The sequence below is a fragment of the Mesitornis unicolor genome, unplaced genomic scaffold (genome assembly GCF_000695765.1).
Source record: "Mesitornis unicolor isolate BGI_N332 unplaced genomic scaffold, ASM69576v1 scaffold24918, whole genome shotgun sequence".
Classification (NCBI taxonomy): Eukaryota; Metazoa; Chordata; class Aves; order Mesitornithiformes; family Mesitornithidae; genus Mesitornis; species Mesitornis unicolor.
In genome coordinates this window covers 44446-70637 of record NW_010201545.1, presented here as the reverse complement: position 1 = coordinate 70637, position 26192 = coordinate 44446, and the positions used below count along the sequence as shown (strand labels likewise).

Sequence of the window (26192 nt, the reverse complement as noted above, 5' to 3'; positions counted from 1 at the left end):
GCCTTTTTTGACATTAAGAGAAAGAGTCTGTGTGTGCACTTGCTGTTGTTAGTGTTGGTCATCCAGGCACCCTGGCCCTTGGAAGTTATGAGGTCTGCTTTACTGTTATTAGACCGCTTCCACTCACACGGAACTTTTTTCAAAAAAAAAAGAGGTAACTATTGGTGAAAGTATGCGTATGGAGAAGTATCAAAGGTAAATGCACTACCCTTGAGCAAAATCTTACAAGATGGTAAGAGACTGTATGAAAACAATTTGCCAAAACATCTTGTGGCATAAGCAGACCTGAGGACACTCAGACAAGGTGCCTCGGTGCTTGTCGGTGCTGTTTCCTCACCATGGCTCTCCTGTCACCTTCCTCCACTCCGACTCTCACATCCCCTTCAGGCCAGCTTCTCCCACAGAGAAGAGTGGGTAGCATGGAAGCTGAAAAACTCCAATTCTCCAGCCCCGTCAGCTTTTAATTTTCAGTAGGGAATGCTTATTACCAAATGTCTTTACCCAACAAGACTAAATATGTTGCTTGCTTGCTTTTACTCTGAAATTAGTTTCCTGGAGAAGTCTGGTGAGGCTGTGGCACTAGGAATCAGGGTGCTGGTTTATCTTCAGGGAGCACTTGCTGTGGTGTGGTGGCTGGCCGATGCTTTAGGAAATGTTACTTTGTTTTGTAATGAACATAGCTAAAGCTGGTGTAAGACAAGGAAAGTATTTTTACTGCTTTCCCCTGTTTAAGATTTTGACATTCACCCATTTCTAATATGGTTAAATAACACAGAAGTAATTGAACATTAAAGTATTATAATGTTAAAGCAATTATTTTGCCCATATCTCATCTAATTGGTAGAGAAAGCTGAGTAAAGTTGTACAGTACTATTTTTAATAGTCTGGCAATGAAAATCAGTGGTGTAGAGTTGAGATCAGTACAGTGGGATGGAGAGAGGAGAGATGAGCACTTTTAAAGGAAGCTGCATATCAGTCATTTGGTGCTGCAGTTTTTTAAAGAATTTGTTTACCACTGAAAAACAAACAATTCTAAAAAGTAGCAATGCATTTCTATTTATTTTTAATTATAGAAAATATATAAAAAGGAAGTAAATTAGTATTGGTCATGTTTAAGTTGTAGGTAAATCATCTTGGCCAGAAGCACTGACACTGACTGTTATTCAGCTAATTGAAAGAACACTAAAAGAAATGCAGTGAAGATAAGGCTAGTGAAATTGGAATGGATTCTCAACATGTGAAACATGTATTTTCCTTTTCTAATCTGATATTTATCTGCAGACCATTAGTTCATGCACTAATCGCATAGAGCTGGTTATCTGCTAGCTTCTGTTTATTAAGAGAGTATCATGGTCCAAGCGTGCCCTCGCAGCTTTGTGGTTGTAAAAAGGTTTTTTTTTATGTACCAACATGTTTTACAAAGAGACAACTGACTACCAAAATAGGAAAAGGATTTTTATCTAATTTGATGCTATCTCAAGTAGGCAATCAATTTTGGTCTGCTTCTGTTTTTCTATACAGGTTACTTAGAGAACATTACCTAAGCACAGCTTCTGGTGTATTTGGACATCTTACTTTTGTTTTAGAAGTTTTTTTGTGAATTCATGTGCCAGAGAGAATATGGGAAACATTGGAACATTTTGGCCTTCAAACGGCACACTGTATAAATATCTGCATTTTGTAGATAAAAATGGAAGCTACCTATATATGTAAGGATTGATTTGATGGCACTCCTGACAAGTTAATTAAAAGGTGGTATTATATAGAATCTTGTGTGAAATGAAAATGATCAGTCAAATTCTTGGCTGGTCAGGCTATTATTAGGAGAAAATAAAAGGAAATGTGTAATTGAGACTGATTCGGTTTTATTATGCCCAGATATAACAGGTAATTTAATCATGAGAGAAGTACAAATGGTTATGCTACAATACATGTTATTAATGAACTGCACCAAATCGACATCAACTAAACAAGCCGTCATGCTTGCTTCAGAGCTGAGCTCTTTTTGAGGAATCTGATAAAACTTATAGTAATAAGATCAACTACCTGAGTTTTGTCTGGATTTCCTTGTTTATTGACAACCAGTAAAATATTGATGTGATTTACTTGTCAACAGAGGTGCTTCTGACATCTTACATACTCTTCATGTTTTTCTGATGCAGTCAGCAGTTGATTGAGATTCTCTGCCATTCTTCCAAAGGTATTCTCAAATTTGTTTCATTGTAAGTAATCTTGAGTTTTTAGAAGATTTTCTTGAAAGTTATTGAGGAAAGTAGGTTCTTTTTACAAGTTCCTATCATTCTGGTAAGCACAAAGTAAAAATTATTATGAAAGTAAGATGAAATCCAAGCTCTGTGTGTTTGTTTCTGCAAAATGAACTACTTCTTTGGCTTTTAAGCCAAAGCTTTGGCCTGGTTATATAGCAATTACATTATTCTAATGTTATTTCATGTGAAATGAAAAGTAGGTCTATCGAGCTTTCATCTCTAGACTCACAGAATGTGTTGTGTTGGAAGGGACCTTTAAAGATCATCCAGTCCAACCCCCCTGCAGTGAGCAGGGACAATGTTACCAGATGAGGTTGCTCGGAGCCCCATCAAGCCTGACCTTGAATATCTCCAGGGATGGGGCCTCCACCACCTCTCTGGGCAACCTGTTCCAGTGATCTACCACCCTCACATTGAAGAACTTCTTCCTAATGTCTAATCTAAATCTACCCTTTTCTAGTTTAAAACCATTGACCCTTGTCGTATTGCTGTGCACCCTAGTAAACAATCCTTCCACAGCTTCTTGTAAAGCTCCTTCAGGTACTGGAAGGCTGCTACAAGGTCTTCCCACAGCCTTGCCTTCTCCAGGCTGAACAATCCCAGCTCTCTCAGCCTGTCCTCATAGGAAAGGTGCTCTGGCCCTCTGATCATTTTTATGGCCCTCCTCTGGACTCACTTCAACAGGTCCATGTCCTTCTTGCATTGGGGGCCCCAGAGCTGGATGCAGTACTCCAGGTGGGGTCTCACCAGAGCAGAGTCACTTTCCTCGCCCTGCTGGCAACACTTCTTTTAATGCAGCCCAGGATGCAGTTGGCCTTCCGGGCTGCAAGCGCACATTGCTGGCTCATGAATAGAGTGTACATACATAGAATGTATGTACAAGATGTTAAAAAGAGAAGGTTGGTTATTCTATAGGGAAGAAGGATTTTCCATGTGTTCTGTTTATTTCTTGTACCAATGCTGAATAGTGCTTTATGTATCTGCAGCCTTCTCAGCTTGAGCCTTAGTAAAGAGAAGTTGTAAGCCTTTTTCAGCTGTTTGCTTGCTTGTTTGCTTACTGAAAATGTGGCAAAACTTCTTTAAATAGAGTTCAATAACCTCATTTTAACATATGTGTCTACCTCCATATTCTAAATCAAATGCAGCTAGGCTGTCAACACTAATTGGCCACAGTTAAGAATGAGTTGTCTGAGCCATGTTAAACAATTTGCAAGCTGATCTCTAACATAATTCTAAGCAGCTGCATATAGGGCCTGATTGAGCCTCATCACAAGTCTAACATGTTTTTATATTTAAATTTGAGCTGTTATTCTCTGTGAGTTATATTTGAAGTGTCTGCTCAAGCCCTGGTCTAAGTCTGAACTGTATCTTCAAAACTATTCTTTTTTATTTATCAAAATGCCCTGATGCTTGTATTTCAACATAGTAACTATAGCTATGCAATATAGCATAACATATGTTAAGTGCTATAGGGAATCTTTACAAACACTTGCATAATACTAGTCTGCTGTAATTATTTACAGGTTTAATTTGTTTGGAATTTTGGGATTATTAAAATGCAAGTCCATTTTGGTGACAAAGGCCACATTATTTATAGATGCATCACTGAATGACAATTTGTCCCATTATCTTTAATCAGTGGTTCTCGATCGTTATCGGAAGGTGACTTATTTTAAAATTGAAACTGCATAATTGCAGTTACTTCAAAGACATTACTGGGATAAAATACCTTTCGTTTGCTTTGGTAGTCTTTGTTGTTGTCAGATGCCAGCTTCAGAGAGCACTGAATATAGCCACTCTGCTCTGCCTCTGTGAATCCTGCAGCTGCAAGTGTTCTAGCTCCTGTGTCAGCATCACCACGAAAATTTCCATTCCGCGTACAACTTTAACAGAGGTCATGAAAATCTGCATAACTAGAGCCCCCTGCTGATGTAAAAAGTTCCTTGCTGCGATGCAGTCACAAAATGAATCATTACCTGAGTGACCATGCTGCTGTAAATTTTTCATGTCTGCAGTAGTGGTGTTAATTTTAGATTTTGAGTTAATGTCATTGTTACTCTATAATTATTACATTTTTTCTATGCAAGTTGGCACTTTCATTTGCCAGGGGTCACAGTCAGCTGTAGACCTCATAGCAAATGTGATGATACCACTTTTTCTGAGATGAACACAGACAGCTGCCTATCTCAGATATTTTAGTGCTCCAGCATCAAACTTGCTTCATCACAGAGGTATTGAGGACTGGATATAGCTGGCATACCACAACACAGAGATCATATGAGAACCCTGCATAGTATTCATCACCTTAATATTGAGCTTGTTGTAGAAACTTTAGCTGCTGAGCTTATCTTTCATGGTGTATTGGATAGGTTTTTTCTTGTTTTTTTTTTTCTTTTTTCCCTCTTAACTTATTCCATGCATAATTCTGGCTATTTGAGTGGGTTAGCTATGTAGGACACTTACCCGTACACAGTGATACTTCACTTAAAAGCTGCATGCTTGACTGTACATAGTCTTTGTAGTCCCATTGCCCAGTTCAGCAAAAAACATTTCAAAACCGAGCAGTCTTCACCGTCATCTTTAAGTTTCTAGTAAAGCCAGTTCAGAAATAGTTCTCCCCAATGCTCCTTATTCAAGGTGGCTTTGTTAGCTTGAGCACCTTGATAAATGTCTCTTGGCTCTTGTGCCAATGAGACCAAGCTGATTGGACTGACTGAAGAGGGAAGTTAATTGACAACCAAGCAATGGTTATGAAACCAGCTGATGGCTGGCAATGCTAATGGTAAATTTAAGTTAAAATTAGTAAGCCATGACAGCTTTGAAACAGTTCAGATGCAAAAAATACATTTTTTTTTGTCTGCATATTGTGTATACCTGAACCTTTGTTTATAGTTGTATATATCTTTTTTTTTTAAGACTGAGGATTATTTGGAATCTCATATCTGTTGGAGCAAAGTTCATAGTTGTGACTTTTTTCTGCAAAGACAATGTTTTCTCATCATGACACTGTTCAATAACAGACTGCATTTTTGGTTGCAGCATTTCAGACGTTTGGTGTTTGTCTCTGACCTGAAGCATATTAAATGTAATCCAAATAATCTGTAATTCAGGTTGAAGTGATTGGAAATTAGTTAAAACCAAGCTCCCTCCTACCCTTGGATTTCTTAATTTAATGGAATTACTAAATGGGTTAAGCCCTAAATGGTTCTCAGAAGTTTTCAAGGATCATGTGCTAAGTGTACCTGCAGTTTGGCTACAGCAGTAGCTAATGCCTTTGGGGATGACTTGAAAGAGAATGTGTAGATAAGTATACTGGTACTTTTTTCGGAAAAGCTGAGATTTTCTGTTTGGAAGTGCAGGCTGCAAAAACCTGTATCACTTTTCATATGAGAAAATAAAAGGGGGATTATTTTAAACCTCTTCCACCTGTTCAGTAGATATTGTCAGATGAGATAGGAAGTATACAGAGAGAACTTTCCCTTTCTCTTTTTAAAACCGATTGGACAGACAAAAGGCTGGATTGATGGAGGAAACCTGCGCGCACCTGTTCAGAGCTGTTCTGTGCGTCCAGAAATGTGATATCAACTGGGCCAGAGTGGGAGTGAGTTTTGGCAATAGATTACACTTCATCTTTGTCTTTGTTATCTAGGAACCCCATTGCTCTTTAAGTTTGGGTAGACGATATACTATCTTCTGCAAAGTCCACATGAAGGTAAACACCGTAATAGAAGTGTTCAGTGTCTATGGATTTTGTTTCATTTTTGATTTGTGTTTTTAAGTGAAACTTCATGAGAACAGATGCTGTCGAGAGGTCACTTGAACATATTTTGATGATCAAAAAATTACTGTAAAATGAAGCTTATATCCAAAGAAAACTTGCTCTGAGGGTATGACTGGAAGCAAATCAAGGAGACTGAATTTTTTTTTTTTTAATGCTGAGTGACTTGTACCCAAATTTCTGTTGTTTTTTTTTAATAACATAAATAATCTAAAACAAAACTAGGAGCTCAGAAATTGTACAGTCTCTTGATACTAATGTACTGATACAGCACTTCATTAGCATCTTGCTGCAGATGTCTCCCCTTGGCAGTGAAATGTGTCAGAAAAGATCACTCAAAGCCGAGGCACTCTGCCCTCTCAAATTGCCACATGTCATTTCTAATAGCATGTTAAGATTTCTAACTTAATGTGTCAGTGGTATTTCTTGACAGTATTTAAACACTTTTTTTGCAAACGTTCTTTCAGTAGCAAATTAGATTATGTCACTAACAAAAAAATCTCGATCACTGGGTTGTTTGTGTATGTCTCTTGCTAAATCTCTAGGAGTAAGAAGAAAGTTATGACTTCTGCTGATAGAGCTGTCCTCAGATGAGAGCCAGACTGGTGGCTCTTAGGAGAGACTTGCACAATTGTAAAACAAAGCTACTTCTTGCTGCTTTATCAGCAAAATATACTTTCTTTAAAGTAGAAAGGATGGCTTTGAGGACAGAAAATATTGTGATACTGTCCTGGTTAAACCAAGAGTGAGCAGTACTACTGTAAACTTTCGACTTTTTAACCTATTTGCTATAAAGGTTTACAAGGTGGGAACTATACTGATACATGCGTGCAGCAGCTGAAATCCTTGAAGTGTCTACCTGTGTTACCTTTTTTTATTTAACAGGTATAGATACTTCTAGTCTTTACCAGGCCGTTTTGTTGGCTAGGAAAAGATTATATTGATATTAGCCTTTGTTCATTTTGCACAACTGAAGGAAAATTTCTGTTGATCAAAGATCATTGCATGTCTATTTGTATAAGAATTTTCTCTTTCCTCCTTTCCCTTCACTCTATGAGTTTGTATACTTTAGTATTCTATTTGTATAGCATCAAGACTCTCTAGGTTTTCCAGTTTCTGGATATTTAGATAGTGCTTATCTCTACAAAAAGAGTATAACAGAATTTGAGCACAACAGACTGTATTACTGTGGATTCACTCACTAGCTCATTCCTGTAAGATGAAAGTTTGCCTAAGGTGAAATCAGGACATGTAGCAAAGTGTGGCACTTAAACTTGAGCATGCAGCTCAGGTTTCTGTTCCATTGAATGTTTTTTTTGTTTTGTTTTTAAGATTTGCAGGTGTGGAAAAACTTGAAAGATTGCCTGGTGACAGAGATTTTATGATCCGTAAGAGAATCTGCCAGTAGTGCTGGTCTGCTGCAATAGTAGTGGATGGTTGGGTTCATCAGTTTATGAAATTCTGTATTGGCCATGAAACAGCATATGATAATACTTGCAGCATTACTTTTCGAAGTCATCGTTCTGTTTCCTGTTGCAGACTTCCACTGTTCAGATTGTGGCTTTTAACAGAGATGCTTATCCAAAGTCTGTTCCCAGTGGCTTGTTCCTGCTGTCATGTACTGTTAAGGCATCAGTGTTTGTGTTGACATAAAAGGAAGTGGGACAGGAAACTGGTGTGGCTAAGCAATAACTCAGCTTAAAAAGGTAATTGGAGGTAATTAAGCTGTTGCTGTCATCGAGATGTTGCTTTTCAAGCACTGAGATGGTTTTGTTGCACGTAGTCCATCCTAGCAGCGGGATGCTGAACGAGGTGGTCCTCCTGTCTTGCGTCTGCTTATCTTGCAAGACCAGGAAACCCTGTAGTTAAATTCAGACCTACCACCTGTTCGTTGGAAGGTGTACTCACTTACATTTCTGCTTGATGCTTGGTAATGTTATGCAGGGGAGAGAAAAAACTTTGTCTAAATCAAACTCAATTCCTCTTCTTTTTTTTCATGCTCATTTTTTGTCCTGTAATTTCCATGTTCCTATTCCAGCTCTGTGAGAGAAAGCATATTGGAAGTTTTGAATTTGTGAAAATAAAGTCAAACTCCAGCATGCTACTTTCTCTAATTGTTTTTTAAATTCACGGTCTTGGTATTTTTATTTCAATTGTCATTGAAGTATCAGCTCTTCAGAGATTAGAAATGAATGTTTTATCAAGTTTAACGATTGATTGTCTGTCTTAATAGAAAAAGCCATGCATTATTAAAACAAACTCCTTCTTAGAGCCCCTGAAGATCCAAACTAGTGTTTCTCCTCAAAAAATGTGCATCATTGCAAACATATGGCAAGTCATTTAATGATGGTGATAAGAATTCAGTAGCTGTCACCAGCTGCCTGAGAGTTTAGAAGAGACAGAAGCAGATCCACCTAAAGGTGTGCGAAGGCAACAGACACATATTGCAACAAGAGTTACTTTGTATATAAGGAAAACATCTTTTTCTCTTGAGAGTGATCGAACTTCAGACCAGATTTCCCAGAGTGGTCATGGATCTCTGTATTTGGAGATAGTCAGAACTCTCGTGAACAAAGCCCTGAGTAAACTGATACAACTGGACCAGCTTCGAGAAAGGCTTCAAGGGCCAGGTGACCTTCAGACATCCCTTCCAATCTAAATTATTTGCGATTCTAGGTGTTTATAGACTTAACAAACTCTCAGATGTCCCATAAGGTCGTGTCTTTTGTTGTTTGTTCGTTTGTTTGTTTGTTTTTCAACAGATACGGTAGGTGAAATTGAAAAAGCAAGATTAATACTCTGCTTAATGCTAATGCTGAACACTCAAATGGTTTCCGTTTCCTTCAAGCTTGCAAGTATTGAGCGTGCTTGCTAGTCAAATCCTATGATTTTCAGTAGGGAAACCAATATTGACAAATGTGCAGTTCGTGACTGAGTATATAAATGTATAGCCTTTTTTTTTACCAGCTTTGGTTTCAACAACTGTTTCACTAGAATGCTTTTTAATCTAAATTTAGTGATCCAAGACATGGAAGTCAATCTCTAAGTGAATTATACGTATATCATAAAAGCTTTTTTCCTAAGGTTTGGTATTCCTTTAACTGCTTACAGCAATTTTTTTCTAATCTGTCAAAGTAGATATAATAGCACTGCTAGACTTGATATTCCATGATATTCTAACCTGAAGCATACCTTTATCAAAAACAGGATAGTATGAAGACAGTTTGCAGTGTATGGAGATTTAAATAAAGGGAAAGAATACTTTTTTAAATTATGAACAATACTAGTTTTTATTACACTTCTGATTTTACTGATTCACCACCTGCACAAATGAGCCAGTGGTAATTGTGATAGAGAACAGTAAAACCTGCATATGAACTGCAGTGATGAAGGGGTGTTAAAGCACACACGTAAATGTATGTGACTATGTGACTAAAAATCAAGTCAGAAGTTTGAAAATAAAGTGCTGTAATACCAGGGAGAGAAATTAAATGACACAGAACGTGAAAAGCAAGTTCTTCTGAGGTTACTCAGAAGAAATGGGAATGAGTTATATCACACATCCTCCCTTAAATTTCTTGTACTCAGGGATAACTTAAGCCACTTCAGACAGTTTATCCTTCCAGTGACATCTTTGTAAAAGAAAATGTTTAGTTTCAAAGTGACTTAAATTCAGCCCAAATCCCTTAATATGTACTTTGTGTATTGTTGGAAAGTTTAATTGTTCATATGCATTGTGTCATAATATTACCTCTTAAAATATGTTAAAAAGCTTGCTAGTTTTTGAAGACAAATGTATCTAAACATTCCAGTGGCAAGAATATACAGAAAAAGCCATTCAACTCCTTGGGGGAAGGGGGGGGGAGTTTTTGTATCAGTGGAAAAAATTAAGATCAAAGTTAGTAATTTTTAGTTTAACTACCGTATTTGGAAAAATTTTTTCTGATGTCAAACTAAGTGGATTCTTTTCTGTCAAGTAAGAATTGGCCACATGCTGCACCCCATAGCTGCTTATAGCTATGGAAGTTAGAAGAAATCAATGTTGTTAGCTCATTTCAGCCAAACCTAATAATGGACTCAGAAATATGGGGAAGAGGCACCAACAAGTGCAGAAATCCAGGCCCAAAATGGAGGTTTTCTATTTAAGGTGTCTCTCAGACGAGCTAGAAAAGTGCTGCAGAGTGCATCAAAGTAGTCTAGTCAGCGAGGCTTCAACCCATCGTTCCTAGCGTGCACTCTCTGATCACACAACTAAGCTTGGAGAGGAGGAAAGGGTCTTATTTGGTTCTGTCATACCACATCTGCATCTGTTTAAGGGCATTTAGCTGTTAATGACTGGATGAAGTATAAAACTAGGCAAACCCTGAAAATGGTGTCACAAAACTAAGCTATACAGGACAGCAGAGTGGGACATTAGTGTACTGAAGGTCTGTTTGCTGCTGAGGAGGCAGCATTCCCCCAGTGTCAGTGGGGGACTGCTTCCCTGCAAGGAACCCCAGGAGAGCCCTCCTCCTACTGCTGGCTTTTTGTGTTACCAAAAGTCAGAGCTTTTCCTAAGGAACGGTCAGTAACAGGCTAAAAACACATTCTTTCTTTGAAGGGTAGCTGTAGATCATCCTCTTGCTGACTGGCCTTTAACTCTTGTTGTTGGAGTCTTTTCTGGAATTTTGGCATGGATGCTTTCAGCAGTCTAAATTGAAGAATCGCTGCATTGAGCAGCCAAGGAGCGCTTATGTCTGTTAGGTTATCATTTTAGAATGCTGCAATCAAAGAAACAGATGGTTCTACCCTTGCCATCTCTGGTAGGCTCATGCTATCCTGCCTCTCCATCCCAGTCAGAAGCCAATGTGCAGTCAAGGCAGAGGTGAAATGCTGCTCTTGTTTTTCTCGATTCCCATCAAGTCTGTCCTGCAGGATATGTGATCAGCTGTGTTCTGGCCATAGGTATTGTGGTAATTTTGGTTTTATTCTCAGACTTCACCTTTTAAAAAAAAAATCAATAATTGATTTACAGGCCTATTACTATTTAACGAACTTTTGACAGAGGATTTCTTTTTGAAACAGGATTAAGGAAAGGAAGATTAGAGGTATGAATGGCTTTTTAATCTGATAAAGCTGTAGCTTCCATGCTGCAGCAATGTCATTGGCTTGGGAAGGCTTTAGAGAAGTCATTGTATTATATCCATTGAGACATTTTCTCTTTAGAGACTTTGGTTTAAAAAAATCATTGTGAATTTTACAATTAATAACTTTTAGTCTCAAGAATTTTAATGAAGTTTGAACTCAGATCTAGACATTGCTTTCCAGGTAGCAAATTCAAAGATATTCAGAACTTCTAAATGACATTCTTTGAAGGATTAACAGCCTCACTCAATCATAAGCCAGGATACAGGATTGTTATTAGTGTTGTGTTTTAATAACAGTACCAGTGTGTAATCTCTAAGTGACATTTTTTCCTTTCTAGTCTAACTATTAACTGCAGTAGTAAAACCCAAATGTAGTGAATTGTACAGTTTTAGTCACAGTTACCTCACCTTTTCATTTGCAGAAGTGGTCAAATTAATGTAGGCCACCTGTTTGGTTCATTTGGTTTTCTTCCCTGCAGTATCTGCCTTTTAGGAGCACACTATATTGCAGGGCTGCAGTTAATATATGTGCAGGCTGTATAGCCAATGCTGTGCAGCAGCGTTGTGAACTACAGCTACTGGGACTGCCTTTGCCATTTTTCATTCCCCAGCAAGGTCCCAGTGCACCCTCCAAGGACAGTCTGTGGGAGCTCCTGTAAGTAACTTCCACATGGTATTTTTAAATTGCTGGGTTGTTTTGTTTTTGGTTTTTGTTTTTTTTTTTTTTCAAATTTGAGCACAGCAACTGCACTCACCGTAGAGCCAAGGCTTAAAGCTTTTTTTTTTTTTCTCCCTCACATAGATGATTTTCATCCTAAAACTGTTACATCTTTACCAGAGGCTGCTAATATTTCTATGTTCAATTTGATAACAGTAGATGAGCAGAATTCCAGACCACAGCTGCCAGTGAGCACACGTTACAGGTTTGTGCTCTCCTTGCAAAGGCCTGACTTCTAATATAACTCAGAAAGCTGCTCACTGCCTAAACTAAAAAAAAGCTATCCATGGGTAATACCCCTTCACAGAGGCAATCACTCAAATTCCCTCTCAAAAATATACCAGAAATATTTAGAAAAGCAAAATGTATTTTAAATAGTACATTTTGAAAACGAGGATCTCTTATTCTAGGACTTCTGCTGCTGAGGAACAAAGCAGCAATGTCTTGATTATTTCATTAATACTGTAGTATTATAAAAACACAATAAAATGTTTTAATGATTCCTTAATTGCTAGGGAAGAAGCTACTGGTTTTGTTTGGGGTTTTTTGGGGGGAGTGTCTTTTGCTGAAAGGTTGAGAGAAACAAACAAAAAAGTGTGCTTATGAATATAAGAACAAAGAACAAGAATAATTACAGTAGATGGTAAAAATTATGAAGAAAAATACATTCCCCTACTTTGAAGCTAATTGGATGTTCTGAAAGCTTGTCATAAAGCTATTTTTAAACTGTTAAAAACAGATTTTAATTTGAATTTTTTTCATTGTGTTAATAACTATGGTTATCTCTAATCATTAAGATAAATTCACTTGACTTCAGGGGTTTTTTTTCCTCATTCTATAAAAGGCTTTTTTGCTTTTGGAATTTCAGTGGAACTCCCTTTAAGTACAACGTTGTTTTCTTTACACTTCGGTGTTGATATTCCTTCTTTTTTGCTGTTTGGCTTCACTGGAAATTAAAAAGATTTTATAGGTATATTGCTGAACTCAGCCCCTTTTATCAAGGATACAATGTAACACAAATCAGTTGCCTTTTAAAATAAATGCTAAAACTACATTAATGCTGCATTTGGTAGGAGACAACTCAACATTCAAATAGGCAGCCATTGTAAAAACTTTACTCTGACATGCAAAGTTGCTTTATGTTACACCTAATGTTGCTGAACTTTTACATTTGGGTAAAATCCATATTATGCTGTTTAGCATAGAACCAAGCGGGTTTTGAAAGTAAAGATGGCTGCCTGTAAAAGTTAAATCACCCTGTGCTTGACTTGCCTTGTGCTCATGAAGGCGCTTTATCAATCCTGTCAGGGCCTCGCACTCTTTGCCAGAGTGGGGGGTTTTGTGTGTCAAGGGGTTAGACTCTCGAAGTCAGTTGCACAAACCTCACTTCTGCCCTGCTCTTGATTAACCTTTCCTTGCTTTACCAAATGCCTAGTGCATGATTTGGAGAGCTAGAGGAAAGAGGACAAGCATTTGTGAATGTGCTAGAATTCATCAGGCAGTTTTATGCCATGTCAGTGTCTGCATCTAGGCAGCCTTGCTTGAACCTTTAGAACAACGTAACTTCTTTTGAAAAGAGTTCTCATTCTTATTTTCTTTGATCATGATACTTTGCCAGTGAAATATTCTCAGTGACCTACATTGCTGTGGGACAGTGTATGGCTTCTATGTGTGGTCAGAGGCATTACTTCCAAATTGTGAGTACCTTTCGGCTGGCATCTCAAATCTTCCAGACCTGCAGCACTGTGGTAGAGCACTGTTGGGTGTCCTCGTGTGAGTTGGGTTATGGGAAGATAACTGCGCCTTTTTTAGAGTTATCAATACAGGATTTACTTCTGCTAACTACTGAATGTGAAATTAGTAAATGTTTTACAATATTATTTCCATTTATTTTGCCATGAACAGAACAGTTTTGTTTTCACACCTCTGGGCTGGAAGCTTAGAAAGTTCAGTACAGAACTCCAGGAAGATGGAGTCACCACTCTCTGATGTGATTTGCAATCTGGTACCATTGTTGACTGGTAATTTCACAGGCCTGGAAGTGCTTTTTTAATTTGTAATTTTTAATGTCACTTTTCCCATCTACCCTTTCTTTGACTTCTCATTTTACTGCTGTGCTAAAGTTCCTGAAATAGCCTGCCAATTTCTCTAACGCTTCATGTAAAATATATGTAAAAGCTCTGCTGATCTACTAGAAAGTAATAGTTTGGGACAAAGCAGAAGGGAATGTTGGAAGTGGAGACAGAAGTAAAGATTATAGGATCAAATGGAGAATTACGGGAGCTTATAAAAACAAGCTTTCTGTCCTCCAGGGAAACTTTTCCTGTTCCACAACCAGCACACCCACCTCTTCTGCTGGAGAAACAATGACTTACATGGAAGAGCATCTTTTGTCACTATTGCTAATGCACTGCAAAATAATGAGGATGTTAGCAGTATTTGGAAGGTGTCCATGTTTCAGGGACAGCTTTCTAATCCAGGTGTGGCTTACACTGTAGAAGTAATTGAGGATAGAACTAAAAAGCAGTCTTTCATGTCCTTTGCCTGTGTATGCACATTTACTTGATAATTTTAAAAATACATGTAGTATATTTACAGTCTTGAGCAACTTGTGTCCTGTAGCTTAGAAGTAACCTGACCAAAACATTAGCTTTTCACTTTTTTTTTTTTAATTACAAATAGAACATCTTCATATAAGTCATGCAAGTGTGTAGGAGATCAGTCCCAAAATATGTTTTGGCATAAAGAGAAAATGTCAAGCAAAACCAGCCTTGATCACTGAACTATTTTGGGTCTTAGGAACATTTTTGAGCACACTGGGATTCCACGATGTCACCAATGTATTTAAGTATACTCAAAAAAGGTGTGGTGTCCATTTCATGATGAATTTTTTCAAGACTTCTAGCCTATTATGTTTCAAGTAATCGTACACATACAGTTTGAGATAAGTATTTAAAGAAATCTGTATTGATCTTGTTTACAATGTAGGTATATCATCCTGACCAGAAACACACACTTAGTCAGCTAATGGAAAGAACACTAAAAGAAATGCAGTGCAGATAAAACTAGTGAAATTCAGATTGACATGTGAAACATCTGTTTGCCTTTTTTCAGTCTGGTATTTGTTTGCAGAGCATCAGTTTACCTGCTAATTGGATGGAGTTGGTGGTCCGTTAGCTTTTATGTTTAATAACTGCTAAGAGGAGCATCATGATCCCTGGCCCCAAACATGGCAGCATTTTGAAGTACTTGTAAAGAGTATGTTGAGATAATACCATGGTTTATATGGGGATACCTGCAATTGCTGCTGTACTGGGGCATGTCATTTTCATTTTAGAGTTATTTTTATGAATTTATATGCCATGGGGTGGGGGGGGGGGGGAAATATAAGGTACATATTGAAACCTTTTGGCACATTCAGATGGCAGATTGTATTAGTATCTGCAAGTTCTTCCTAAGGTGCAGTGTGTTCAACATAATCTCAAATATGTGCTTTGGAGGGACAGGCTTTACGCTGAAATGCAGTAGGCTTTTACCTGTGCTTACTGTCAATACTGTTTCAGTTGTTTCCATTGCTAACAATGAACAGCTGTTTTTGTGGCAGTAGAAAAAAAAACCAAACAAAGAAATCTTGAGTTTTCTTCTGTTTTTTTCCCTTAACTGTGCATTCAGTTGGAGCAAAAGTATAATTGGTCTTTTGTAAAAGTCTAGGGGGAAGAACCTCTGTATCTTCCATGCAAAACTGGAGCATAAAATAAACAGCTGTCCATAAAGCCTATTCTTTTTGAAGAATTGTCTGTAATTCTACTGCTTTTAGGAGAGATTATTTAAGTAGTTACATGTTTTGTGGTGTAGCTCTCTAAGGTAGGTAGTTTCTCAGTTCTGTTAAAACTTGGATTTTTTAATACTTGCAAGTTTAAAAACAAATTTAAAATTTATTCACAGCTCCTTTTTTAAAAATATGTAATTTACATTACTGCATATGTAATTGCTTCCTCCAAAAAAATATAAAGAGTCATGATAGGTCTTTGTCACATCCATAATGCTGTCCCAAAACACTACCTGTAAATTATCTTTCTAACAAATTGAGATTGCTCATGACAGGTTTGTTGGGCAGGGGTGGGGTCTGGTGTTTTCTCAGAGTCTTGATTCATTTTGAATGCGTATACTCAACTCTGGAGTAAGAACATTTTCTGGTTTGTTAATACTGCAGAAGGTTTTGTCTTGCTTTTTAATGAAGCTTTAGGTACTGTACAGCTCATAGTCAGAATATGAGACTGAAAATCTCATTACTCTTTGGTCTCTATACTTTGTCTGCATGAGTGTATGCTGTGTTCCTCCTAAATGAGAGATAAAAAAGCTTTGTCAGCTGAGGACTGACTGGCTTTTATAATCGGGTGTTTAAAAGAATTGTCAGACTTTTCATTCTCATGCTAAATGGAACAAGTTGTCGTCTTCAAGGGATGAATCATTTTTCTTTTTCAATGTTAATCATTCCTGCCACGTTATGAAAATCTTTAAATATTTCAGAGATAGCTGCTGTGGTAGTGTTTAAGCAGTAAACATCCCCTCACTGCATCTTTTCAGTAAGATTTGGTATTAGCTAGCGTTTCCTTCTGAAGTTCTATGTGTTCGATTTGTATTAATCATATAAAACCTTATGTTATAAGCAGAAGTTGTAGTTGGTATATCAGTGTCTGCCTTGGTCCGAACCAGATTGAAAGCTTCTTCTGTTCTTTAAACTTTATTGATTTGAAGTTAGTGATGTGCCCAGATAGATATCTGGTGCTTAAATATGTATGTGCTTGTTTTACCTATTAATTTGTTCAAGTGAAGGGCTTAAATCTCACTGCCTCCATGAAAATAGTTTGTTTTCCATTTCTTTTCAGAATTCTGGAAAATGAAGATGGTGATCTTTGTATTTTTTCAGGACAACTTGCAATTTAGTCAATAGTTAGGCAGGAATCTGTATTTTGGGTGCCTTTCTAGTTCCAAATTTGCTGTATTTCTATAATTTCTAATGCCCTTCCACAGGAATGGGTCATGTATGTGTACAACTAAGTTAGTAATTCTAGTATTAAATGGCATTCCAGACTTCAAAAGAATAATGTAGTCTTTGTGCAGAAGGAAAGAAAAAAAGACATGGCAATGGCTAGACTGCTAGTCTGTCAAAACTGTTCACGCAAAGTAGATTTTAAGACTGTAAAAGTTCAGTTTGAGGGAGACATCTGTAACACTGAATGTCTATCAGCCTAACTTTGTCCTTTGAAAACCTTAACATATTTTTCAGTAAGAACATAGTTTTAAACACAAGGCTTTCTGGAAAAGTTGCTTTTGGAATGAAGGAGTGTAATTCTAAATGTAAGACTTGCTGGAAAGAAGTTGTTACAGATGTAGTTCTGTGCTGCCATTTGACTGTCTATTGCTGACCATCATTGCTACAGTGAATATCTTCTAACAAAGCTATACAGGCATGGTGTTCCTGCCTTCCCAGAAACGGTAATACTTAAACACTTGAGATTTTCTGTTTATTCTGTACCTACCATAAATACCTATCCTGTGTACCAGGTTCCTTGTTGGCTTATCTCTAGCCATCCTTTCAGTCTCCCTGACGCTCAATTGCATTCCATGATTTTTACCTTCCATCCATATGACAACTTCTGGCCATGGGAAAAGCATTTTTGGACTAATGTAATTTGACTTGACACATCAATTCCCTGAGTTTCTAGCTGAAACTGTCATCTGTCTTTAGATACACTAAGCTGCTCTGTGATTTATTTTTTATTACGGTTTCTTTACAGCTTTCACAGTGAAAGAGTTGGGCATTAGACAGCGATGTTTCAGGTAATGAAAATGTACCCAAACAAGGCCCAATTGAAAAATAGCTTAAATTGTAGATCTAAGGAGCTTGAAAGTTACTTTTCATTTTGTACAGAAGTCATTCCATCCAAGGATAGTAAAGCCTGGATTTTTAAATCCAGTTTTAAAGCTTGAGTTGTAGTACTCTGAAACAATTACCTATTTAAATAAATTGTTTTTCACAAGTATACTTTCTAACAAAATGTCCTTGCTTTCCCTTATGCTGGTAAGCCTCCTCAAAATAATCATTTTAGATGTTTTGAAGTACTTTTTTTTTTCCTTATTATTATTCCTGCTACATCATTTTTCTTTTGCAGCAATATAGATTGGCAGAATACGCAGTGGAAAGTAGCACAAGATAAGGAAGAAATATTATTTGCTGTTACCTTCAAACAGAAATAGCTGAGTGAGACTTGTAGAAAGCTAATAAATCCCCCAAATCCATCTGTTGCACAGATAACTGAAGACAAATCCCACATACTCCATCTTTTAGGAATCGATAGGAGTGTGATGGGACTCACCTATGTGCTTGGTGAAATTGCTTTATGGAGCACCTTCATCACCTTGGGTCATGTGCCTTTCTCTCTCTGATAGGGCATCAGGAAAAGAAATTGAATAGGTCTTTAACTGTTTCCACACTCCTGTATTTTCTGTTTTGTCTCCCTCCTTGCTTGCAAGCTCTCCCTTGAGTTCCCTTTCTCTGAAAAAGGTGCTTCGTTTACCTCTACTATATTTCCAGTAGAATACTGGCAAGGTATAGGCCTTTTGCATTTTGTTTGATAAACAGAGAGCAGCTTTGACTTTCCTTGTATCAAGGTAAACAGAGAAATTAGAGGTGCATTTATGAAGGACCAGATATAAGTGACTTTCTTACAGCTGCCTTCTAGCTTTTGGAATTATCAGTGTAAAAGCAGTGGATAAGTAGTGTAAAATCTTTTGATCCATGTTCACACACAAAGTATTTCTTGATACAGTAGGTGTGGTATTAGTGAGAACAGAGAGTAGTAGTGAAGCTTATTTCAACTTATGCTATAAGATAAGCTGCTTTTAGGAAAAATTCTTAAATATCAGTAGAGAAATGCTCACATGTAGCTTCTTTCCGTATCCTTTTCACAAAAATATAGAGACTATGGGATCTTCACCTATGTTTTCTCATGGTTTCATCTCTCTCTGAAGGTTGAATGCCTACTCAAAGAGAATATAACCTTTTGAAGTTCATCAGGGTAGCTCATGAGCATGGTTTGCTTTTAATGATGGTTTCAGCAGTTCTAGACCTGTCAGAGCAAATTAGCATATTCTTAGAGGAGTATGAAATCCCAAGCTAACTTTTCAGAAGCAGAGGCCAAACAGTTATTCAATGAGATGTGTAATCATTTTGATAGATTTGCCTTTATTAATTAGCATAAGCAGCAGTCTGGTTAGAGTCAGGTTCTGTATGTTCCCTTCCATTCATACTGTATTATTTAAGAATACACGTCTTTAAAGTTCTATATCAAGGTATGTATGTAAATATAAGAATACATATTAGCTAGAGATTTTAATATGTCTTGGCCAAGTGATTCTATATGTTATTCTATGTTACAATAGTATAAAACATTTATCTCTTTAATTTCTAAAATTTCTAACTTTCTTCATAATACAGTTTCTTGTTTCCAGCTGTTTATGTTGTTATAATAAAGTGCAAACACCTTCAAGGTTGACCATATCATGTATGTGAGTGTGTGTGTGTGTGTGTGTGTGTGTGTGTGTGTGTATGTATGTATCTAACACAGACTAAATGTATTTCATTTGAATAGAATGTGGCTAGAGCCATTACAGAAACTGGGACTTAATTTGAATTTTCAAGGAGAAGTTGAAGCATATACTTAATGATTTTTTTTAAGAACAATACAGTAATAATGGAAGATCAATATACTGTAGTCTGTTACAGGATGCACTGACCCTCCACTCTCTGACAGGTGGATGACATCTTAGGAGAAGGCAGCGATGAAAGTGATAGTGAAAAGAAAAAGCCAGAAGAGAAAGGTGAAAAACCTCAGAGTAGTACAACAGAGACTCTAGGAATGAAAACAGATCAAAGACCTGGATCATCATCGTCGTCGTCATCATCGTCAAGTGAAAGAAGCTTAACAGGCGGTGTACCCAGGTATGAGTTTTTCAAATGGAAAAAGCAGCATTAGTGATGTTTCAGTGTGTTTGTGCACTGTTCAGCATGCTTTTTGACAGTGCAATATTTGTTGTTCACCTCTATATGTAGTAACTTTTTTTTTGGTAACTCTGAAATTGTCAGGCTTACCTCTGCTATGTTTTGGGCTTGATTTAAGGAAATGCTGAGAACATGGATACTGTCTGTTTTGAAAGAATTGAAGACCGCCAAACTGCACTTATTTCAAAGTAGTCTTGGTCCTGAGTTAGATACAGGACAATGTCTTCTGCAGTGTCACTTTAAAATAAAGTGTTTTGGGAAGCTATGGTTTTTTTAATTGTGAATTTTTGAGATGTCTTTATATGGGAAATTCTTAAAAATGAGGTTATTGAGGTGGTTTTATGCTTTAGTCTCTTCAAAAGAAATTTAACCTTGATAGTCTTGTCTACAAAAATTGAGTGTCCCACCATTAACTGTTGAGTGAGGACTATCAACCAACTTACAACTAAATGAGAGCTTGCTAAAATAAGTGCATATTTTAAGTATGTTAAGGAATGGTTTCCAATCTGCAGCACCTTAGTAGTTTTTAAGCTTAACAATATATAAAGAACAATATAAGATTAAGATTATAGCAGTTTTAATTTAGAATTGCTGGGATCATCATTCTGTACCACAAAGGGCTAAAATTGAAAACATGGCTTGGGCATGCACTGTAGTTTCTTTGTTCTCATAACCGGACTGTTCTCAGTCTTAAGAATTTAAGCTCTAATAATTTTTCCTTAATGGAGGGTAATATAAGTAGTAGGACTCAAACAACTTATTTATGTTATTTTGACTTCTGTGAGCTTCGTTCTAGCGTGCAAAGAATGTATGAAAGAAATTGGAAAAACCATCACAGAATGTCATACATAAATATTCATGAGGAGATTTTGCTTGAGGTAGCAAGGTTGCTTTGTATCTGGTGTTTATTGGAGAAAGAGCTACATGGGAAACTTGCACAGGCCTTTTAGTTTATTTTGAGTATTTCTAATCATTGAGCATCTTTGGAAAAATGTCAGTCTAAAAGGTGTAAGAATTTAATCTGCCTCAAATAGGTAGAAGAAAAATTCCCTCCTAAATGCAGTTTAGAAGATGAAATGCAAGCCAGTGATGACTATTTTTGGAATGCCATTGGAAGCAGCAAGGCATGGTGGTGGCATGCCGCTGTTAATGCATCCTGATACTATGATGTTTGTCGCATAGAAAAGACACTAAATTATTTTTAAAAAAGGCAAAAAGAATTGTATTAAGGAATATTGCTTAGATTTATTGCTAAATACTGTTCTCCATGTATGGTTTGCAAAGATAGAGCAAGTACATTTGCAGTTAACTTTTGCTCTGTATAGGAAAATTCATGAGTAAGCTTGGCAATACTTCCACATTCAGAATCCATGTAGAGGTGGTAGTGCTGCTGCTAGAATTGTTGTTGAGCAGGTTCTTAAGTAACTTTTCTGTTTTTGACCTTTCTACCTCTTATGAGTTTTCCTGTCAGTTTGTTAAACTGCATCCAGGATTGAACCCAAATGGACTGCTGGAAAATGCGCTCACAAAGTGCTGGTTCAGATGCTGACCCAGTGTCTGCTAGACAGGAAATGCTGCTTGGTGGAAAGGAACCTCTGCCTGTCAGCCTAATTCCAGTTTCAGCTTGAGGTTTTAAATCGATGTTTTTGTGGTCAGTCAGTGTTGTATGTGCTAAAGAGAAACTGTACCGGAGGCATAATGTAAGAAAAGTTTTTAAACAGCAGGATTAAAATCTCCAGGAGTTTAGTCCACTTCAACACAGATACTAGCTACAGTTTTGGGGGGCCACATTTCTAAAAGCTAAGGTGCTATACAAGCATATATGTCCCAACATGATCTGAAGTTTCTGTTCTGAAAATTGGAGTCTTTAGGTGTTAGGAACATAAGGAGGCTAAAATTGTATTTAATAATTTTCCGTTATTTCTGCTCTGTCATGTAGCCTGAAGTCACAAGTTATTTGTTGCCATGAACACCATCACCTCTTGCTACATTAAGAAAACAGAGGCTTTGTATTCTAAAGGCCAGCCCTGACTGTTCATTATGTAAATCCACCCTGGACTGGCTGTTTAAATTATTATTTCAGAACTTATGATCACCCTGATGTCTATATTTTCATTATTAATGTTTCTGGAAAATGAAAGATGAACAAGAGCAAGGCAGTCCAAATACAATCCCATATTCTCCTGATCTGGCTCAGCTCATTCTTAGCAGAAACGAGGAATGTAGGTTTCTGCTGAGCAATGCTCCATCGCTCCATTGCACCTTTCCAGTAGTTACTGACACTGGAACCATAGCACTTATAAGGTAGAAATCTAGCACTTCTGTTCCATGTTAGTCTTCAGTCTTGAAACCTACAGAATACCTTCATCATTTCTCTGATTGGTGACTCTTCTAAAATTCTCATGGATGGAGAGAAAAAAGTAGTCTTTGGGAAATCTAATAGCTACTTTTTGAGAGGTGGAGGGGAAATGCATCATCTTTCCTCATCTATTTACTTTTAGGACTTTTAGTAGGTACCATACATTTAGGCTGCAATCTGACAGCCTATAGTTGTTTTAAAATCCTAGCTTCTTATGCACCTAAATAAAATAGTTGCCTTTATCTCACAAATGTCATGTTAAAAGGGTACTCCATAGACCATACAATGAATGTGTCTCATGTTGTGTAAAAAGATGAAATAGAAATTAGTAAATTTTAAAAAGTAGTTGTTTATATTAGTCACATTTGAGTTGTGATTATGATCTCATAACAATAAAATACACTCCCAGCTTACTTGCATTTAGACAATGTAAAGGAAGTAAACAAGTTTTTATTCTTAAATAGTCTTGATCTTTGTATAGATAGTATTTTTCTGAGCTGCCTCTTATCTAATTTTTTAAAATAAAATAACTGCTGGTAGAGCTCTGATCCAGCTTTTGTAGAAGCAAACAGGAGCTTGACTTCAGCCATCAGCAGGAGCTGGACTTGAGCCCCCTCACAGTTCTACTAAAATTTTCTACTTAGAATGAAATTCCACTTAATGTAGTTGAAACATGTCACACATGAATTGAAAATTTCAATACTTGATGTAATAATTTGGCATGTAAGTACAGTTTTCCTACTTGAATACTACATTTTAATGAGCATCTCACTCTTTTTTTTGTGAGATCCAATAGGTCTCACTAAAGAAGGAAACCCACTCAGCCTTTGAAGGCAATGAATAATTACTGGGTAGGGGAAAAACGGACCTAAAACTCTACGAAATTAAAGATCCTTGACAGGCAACCACCTCCTCTCCCAGTTGTGGGAAAAGCTGATTTGCTTTAACAATTTGCAGTGATAGATGGCATTTGTCAGCTTGAAGGTACTTTCCTGGGAGTTCCTGTTCTTAAAGTGGAGCAAGAAAAGGAAGCTCAATATAGATGATGTGATGGCTCCAATTTTATAGATTGTTACACATCTGAACTTTCAAGTTGTTGGAAAAAGTTTGCGTTTGTTTCACAGAGAACAGCCAAAATTTGTCTCTGTAATTACTATGATTAGTCTAATCTCTCATAAATTCATTCTAATTCGACATCTGGGAGAAGAAAACATGCTTCGGATAATAAAAGAATGTGATTAATGTTTGTTTTATATAACAGAAGATTCTGATTTTTGCAGTGTTACCACAGGTACTTTTTCCTTGCATTTAAAACTTAAGTGGCATGGGTAATACAACACCAGAAGGAGCTAGCATGTTCCAAGTCTGTACAGTACTCTCGGGAAGAATTTAAGTGACTATTCAAGAGGGATATTTTGAAGCATTAAGAACTGAAAACTTCCTCCAGCTCCCTTTTTCCCTTAAAAGTGTCGATAGGATTCAACTTCTAAAGTGGAATTTTATGTTGTTTTTTAGTGATGGTACGAATTTTTCCTGATATAATGATGGTTCTCATAGTTATAACAAGCTAAGAGTATGTTTAAATGACTGAATTCCCTTACATTTCTAACAGTTTGGAAGTAAACAGACTTTGTCTGTACTACACATAAAAAAGTAATTAAAAAATTACTGCAGCTTCAGTTAGGTTTTTTTCTAGAGGCAATGGTGAAACACTTGAGACTGAAATCCAGGATCAGCTTCTACAGACAAGTGCTCCTGTTGGCAGCACATCTTGCGTTTTCACATGAGCCGGCTGTTTGGCAGAATTTTAATGTCACTTCTGCTTGGAAGTGATTTTGGTGAACACTCGAAGAAGAAAGAGGGCTCTGAGCATACAAAGCTTAATTTGCTTCCATATTTACCTATCCTTATTGAATGAGTGTCCACTGTAAACATAAAAGGTAAATTTCCATTTAGGAATGTTTTTACTTGAAAGCTCTCATTTTATCCAAAATTTCTACACAGCAAAATCTATACCGGGGCAATAACAGCTTTTTTAAGCCGTTTTAATTATATTTGTTTTCTCTAAAGATGATTTTTCTTTGTTGTTGTTGTTGATTTCCCCAATGTTTCTAGTCCCAGATGCTGTGCAGCCTGTACTGTGTTGAGGCAACAACTCATTTTCACTGATTACCAGCTAGGAAATTGTAGATCCTGGTTCCAGATGGTTGAATAAATGGTAACAAACAAACAAAAAAAGCACAGAAAGCAGTGACAGATCCTTAAACAATAAAATCAAAACCACACAGGAAATGAGTGTTTGATTGTTGATACCATGGGTTTTTTCCTAGTACAGATTATTTTTTTTTTTTACTTTATATACATTTTCTCATACAGAAAAATTTTTAAATGCAATACCTATACTGTATCCCCTGCTTCACCCCTCTTATTCACACTGTTTGTCTAATAATTTAGAATCAGAATATATTCTCAGAATATTCCTAATTACTTTTATTTAGGGTTGAAATGAAATTCTCAGGGATATAAAACTAATGGCTGATGTGCACAGGGTTGTCTTATAAAAATATATTCCAGTTGTGTAAGGAGGTAGGCAGCAAAGACTTCCTACATAATTATTAAACTACAGTCTAAGTTTTTGTCATGTTGGGCAAATATCTAAAATACTTATCCAACCCAAACTTTTTGATGTTGTAAAAATTAGCTGTAGTGCTATAGTGTCTACAACTTTGTTACATTCTGTGTCTTTCTGGACTGACTTAGCTTAAAAGGGCGAAAAAGCGAACGGGGCAGAGCGGAGGCTTTGGCAGGTGATAAGTTGTTACAATGGAAGGCATTTTTCTTCACAAAAATGGTCTCCAGGTAAACATTTTAATAGGTGGGATTAAAGCTGCCCAACTTAAGTCAGCGTCAAGTTGCCCTACACTTCCTTCTTGCATAACTGCATTTTACTGGCTTGTAACTTTGCCAGGGAAACTGCTAGAGCCAAAATACTCTCAGACCTGCTCAGTGCTTCACACTTTGTTGCTTTTGGAAAAATTAAGTTAAAAAGATTGAACTCTTTAAGCAGAGGAAAGAAAGTTTGAAAGAAATTTAATGCTCGTTTTCCAGTACTGGAAAATCTGTTTGTGGATTGGTAACCCTTGATTTTGGAGTGCTGGATCTCAGGTGACAGGTTGTATATGTATCAAGGATGTATCAATTGAAAATTGTCTGAATATTGCTAAGTTCCAAGTATGTCTGTTTCTCCCAACAGTTTGTTAGGCATGTAAGGATCCTTAATCACATTTTGTGATTAGTAAAGTATTTTATACTGAGGTTTTCCTGCTGGAGAAACTAAGTGCTGTAATCCAGAATACTTTGGATTCTGAAGGTAAGGACATATCCTAAAAAGCAGGAGTCCTTCAGCTGTAATCTTTGCCTGATCAGGTTAGGATCTGATTAGTGACCACCTTCAAAGGTTCATTAGGGCTGCTTTCAGTAACTGGAGCACATCCCATCAACATTTAACCACATTCTTTAAGTAGCAAGAACATTATTTCTTTAGTGTCAAATAGATTGTTTTGTTTCAGATAGGCTGTTAAGGTTGATTCTCAGCTTTTTATCTTTCTCTCTCATGTTCCTGGTAGAATTGACCTCTCCAAATGAAAGTATATTTGAACCAGTCATTCTATTTCCCCCCTTCTCCTCAGAGAAGATAGTTCAGGGAGCTAGCTTGTTTCACTGACTTTTAATGTCTATACCTAGTAAGGTAAATACCACCCTTCGGTGGTACTTGTCTGTTTTAAGGCACAAAAAATCATTTTCAAGAGCATATTGCAAAGTATAGCTATACTTGAAAAATATGGTTGTAGCCCATGCTTTGTGGAAGCAAACTTACAG

At 37.0% G+C, this 26192-nt stretch overlaps 1 protein-coding gene across 1 annotated transcript in view; it reads left to right on the top strand.

The window, feature by feature from the left end:
* Positions 1 to 19706: 19706 nt before the first annotated feature.
* LOC104545092 (RNA polymerase II subunit A C-terminal domain phosphatase-like) overlaps positions 19707 to 26192 on the top strand; it is a gene marked incomplete at its 5' end in the record, with an annotated part of 28761 nt that continues 22275 nt past the window's right edge. Inside the window, one exon of the mRNA XM_010190137.1 lies at positions 19707 to 19894. Within this exon, the coding sequence (XP_010188439.1) occupies positions 19707 to 19894 (188 nt within the window). The remainder of the gene's footprint in view (positions 19895 to 26192) is intronic.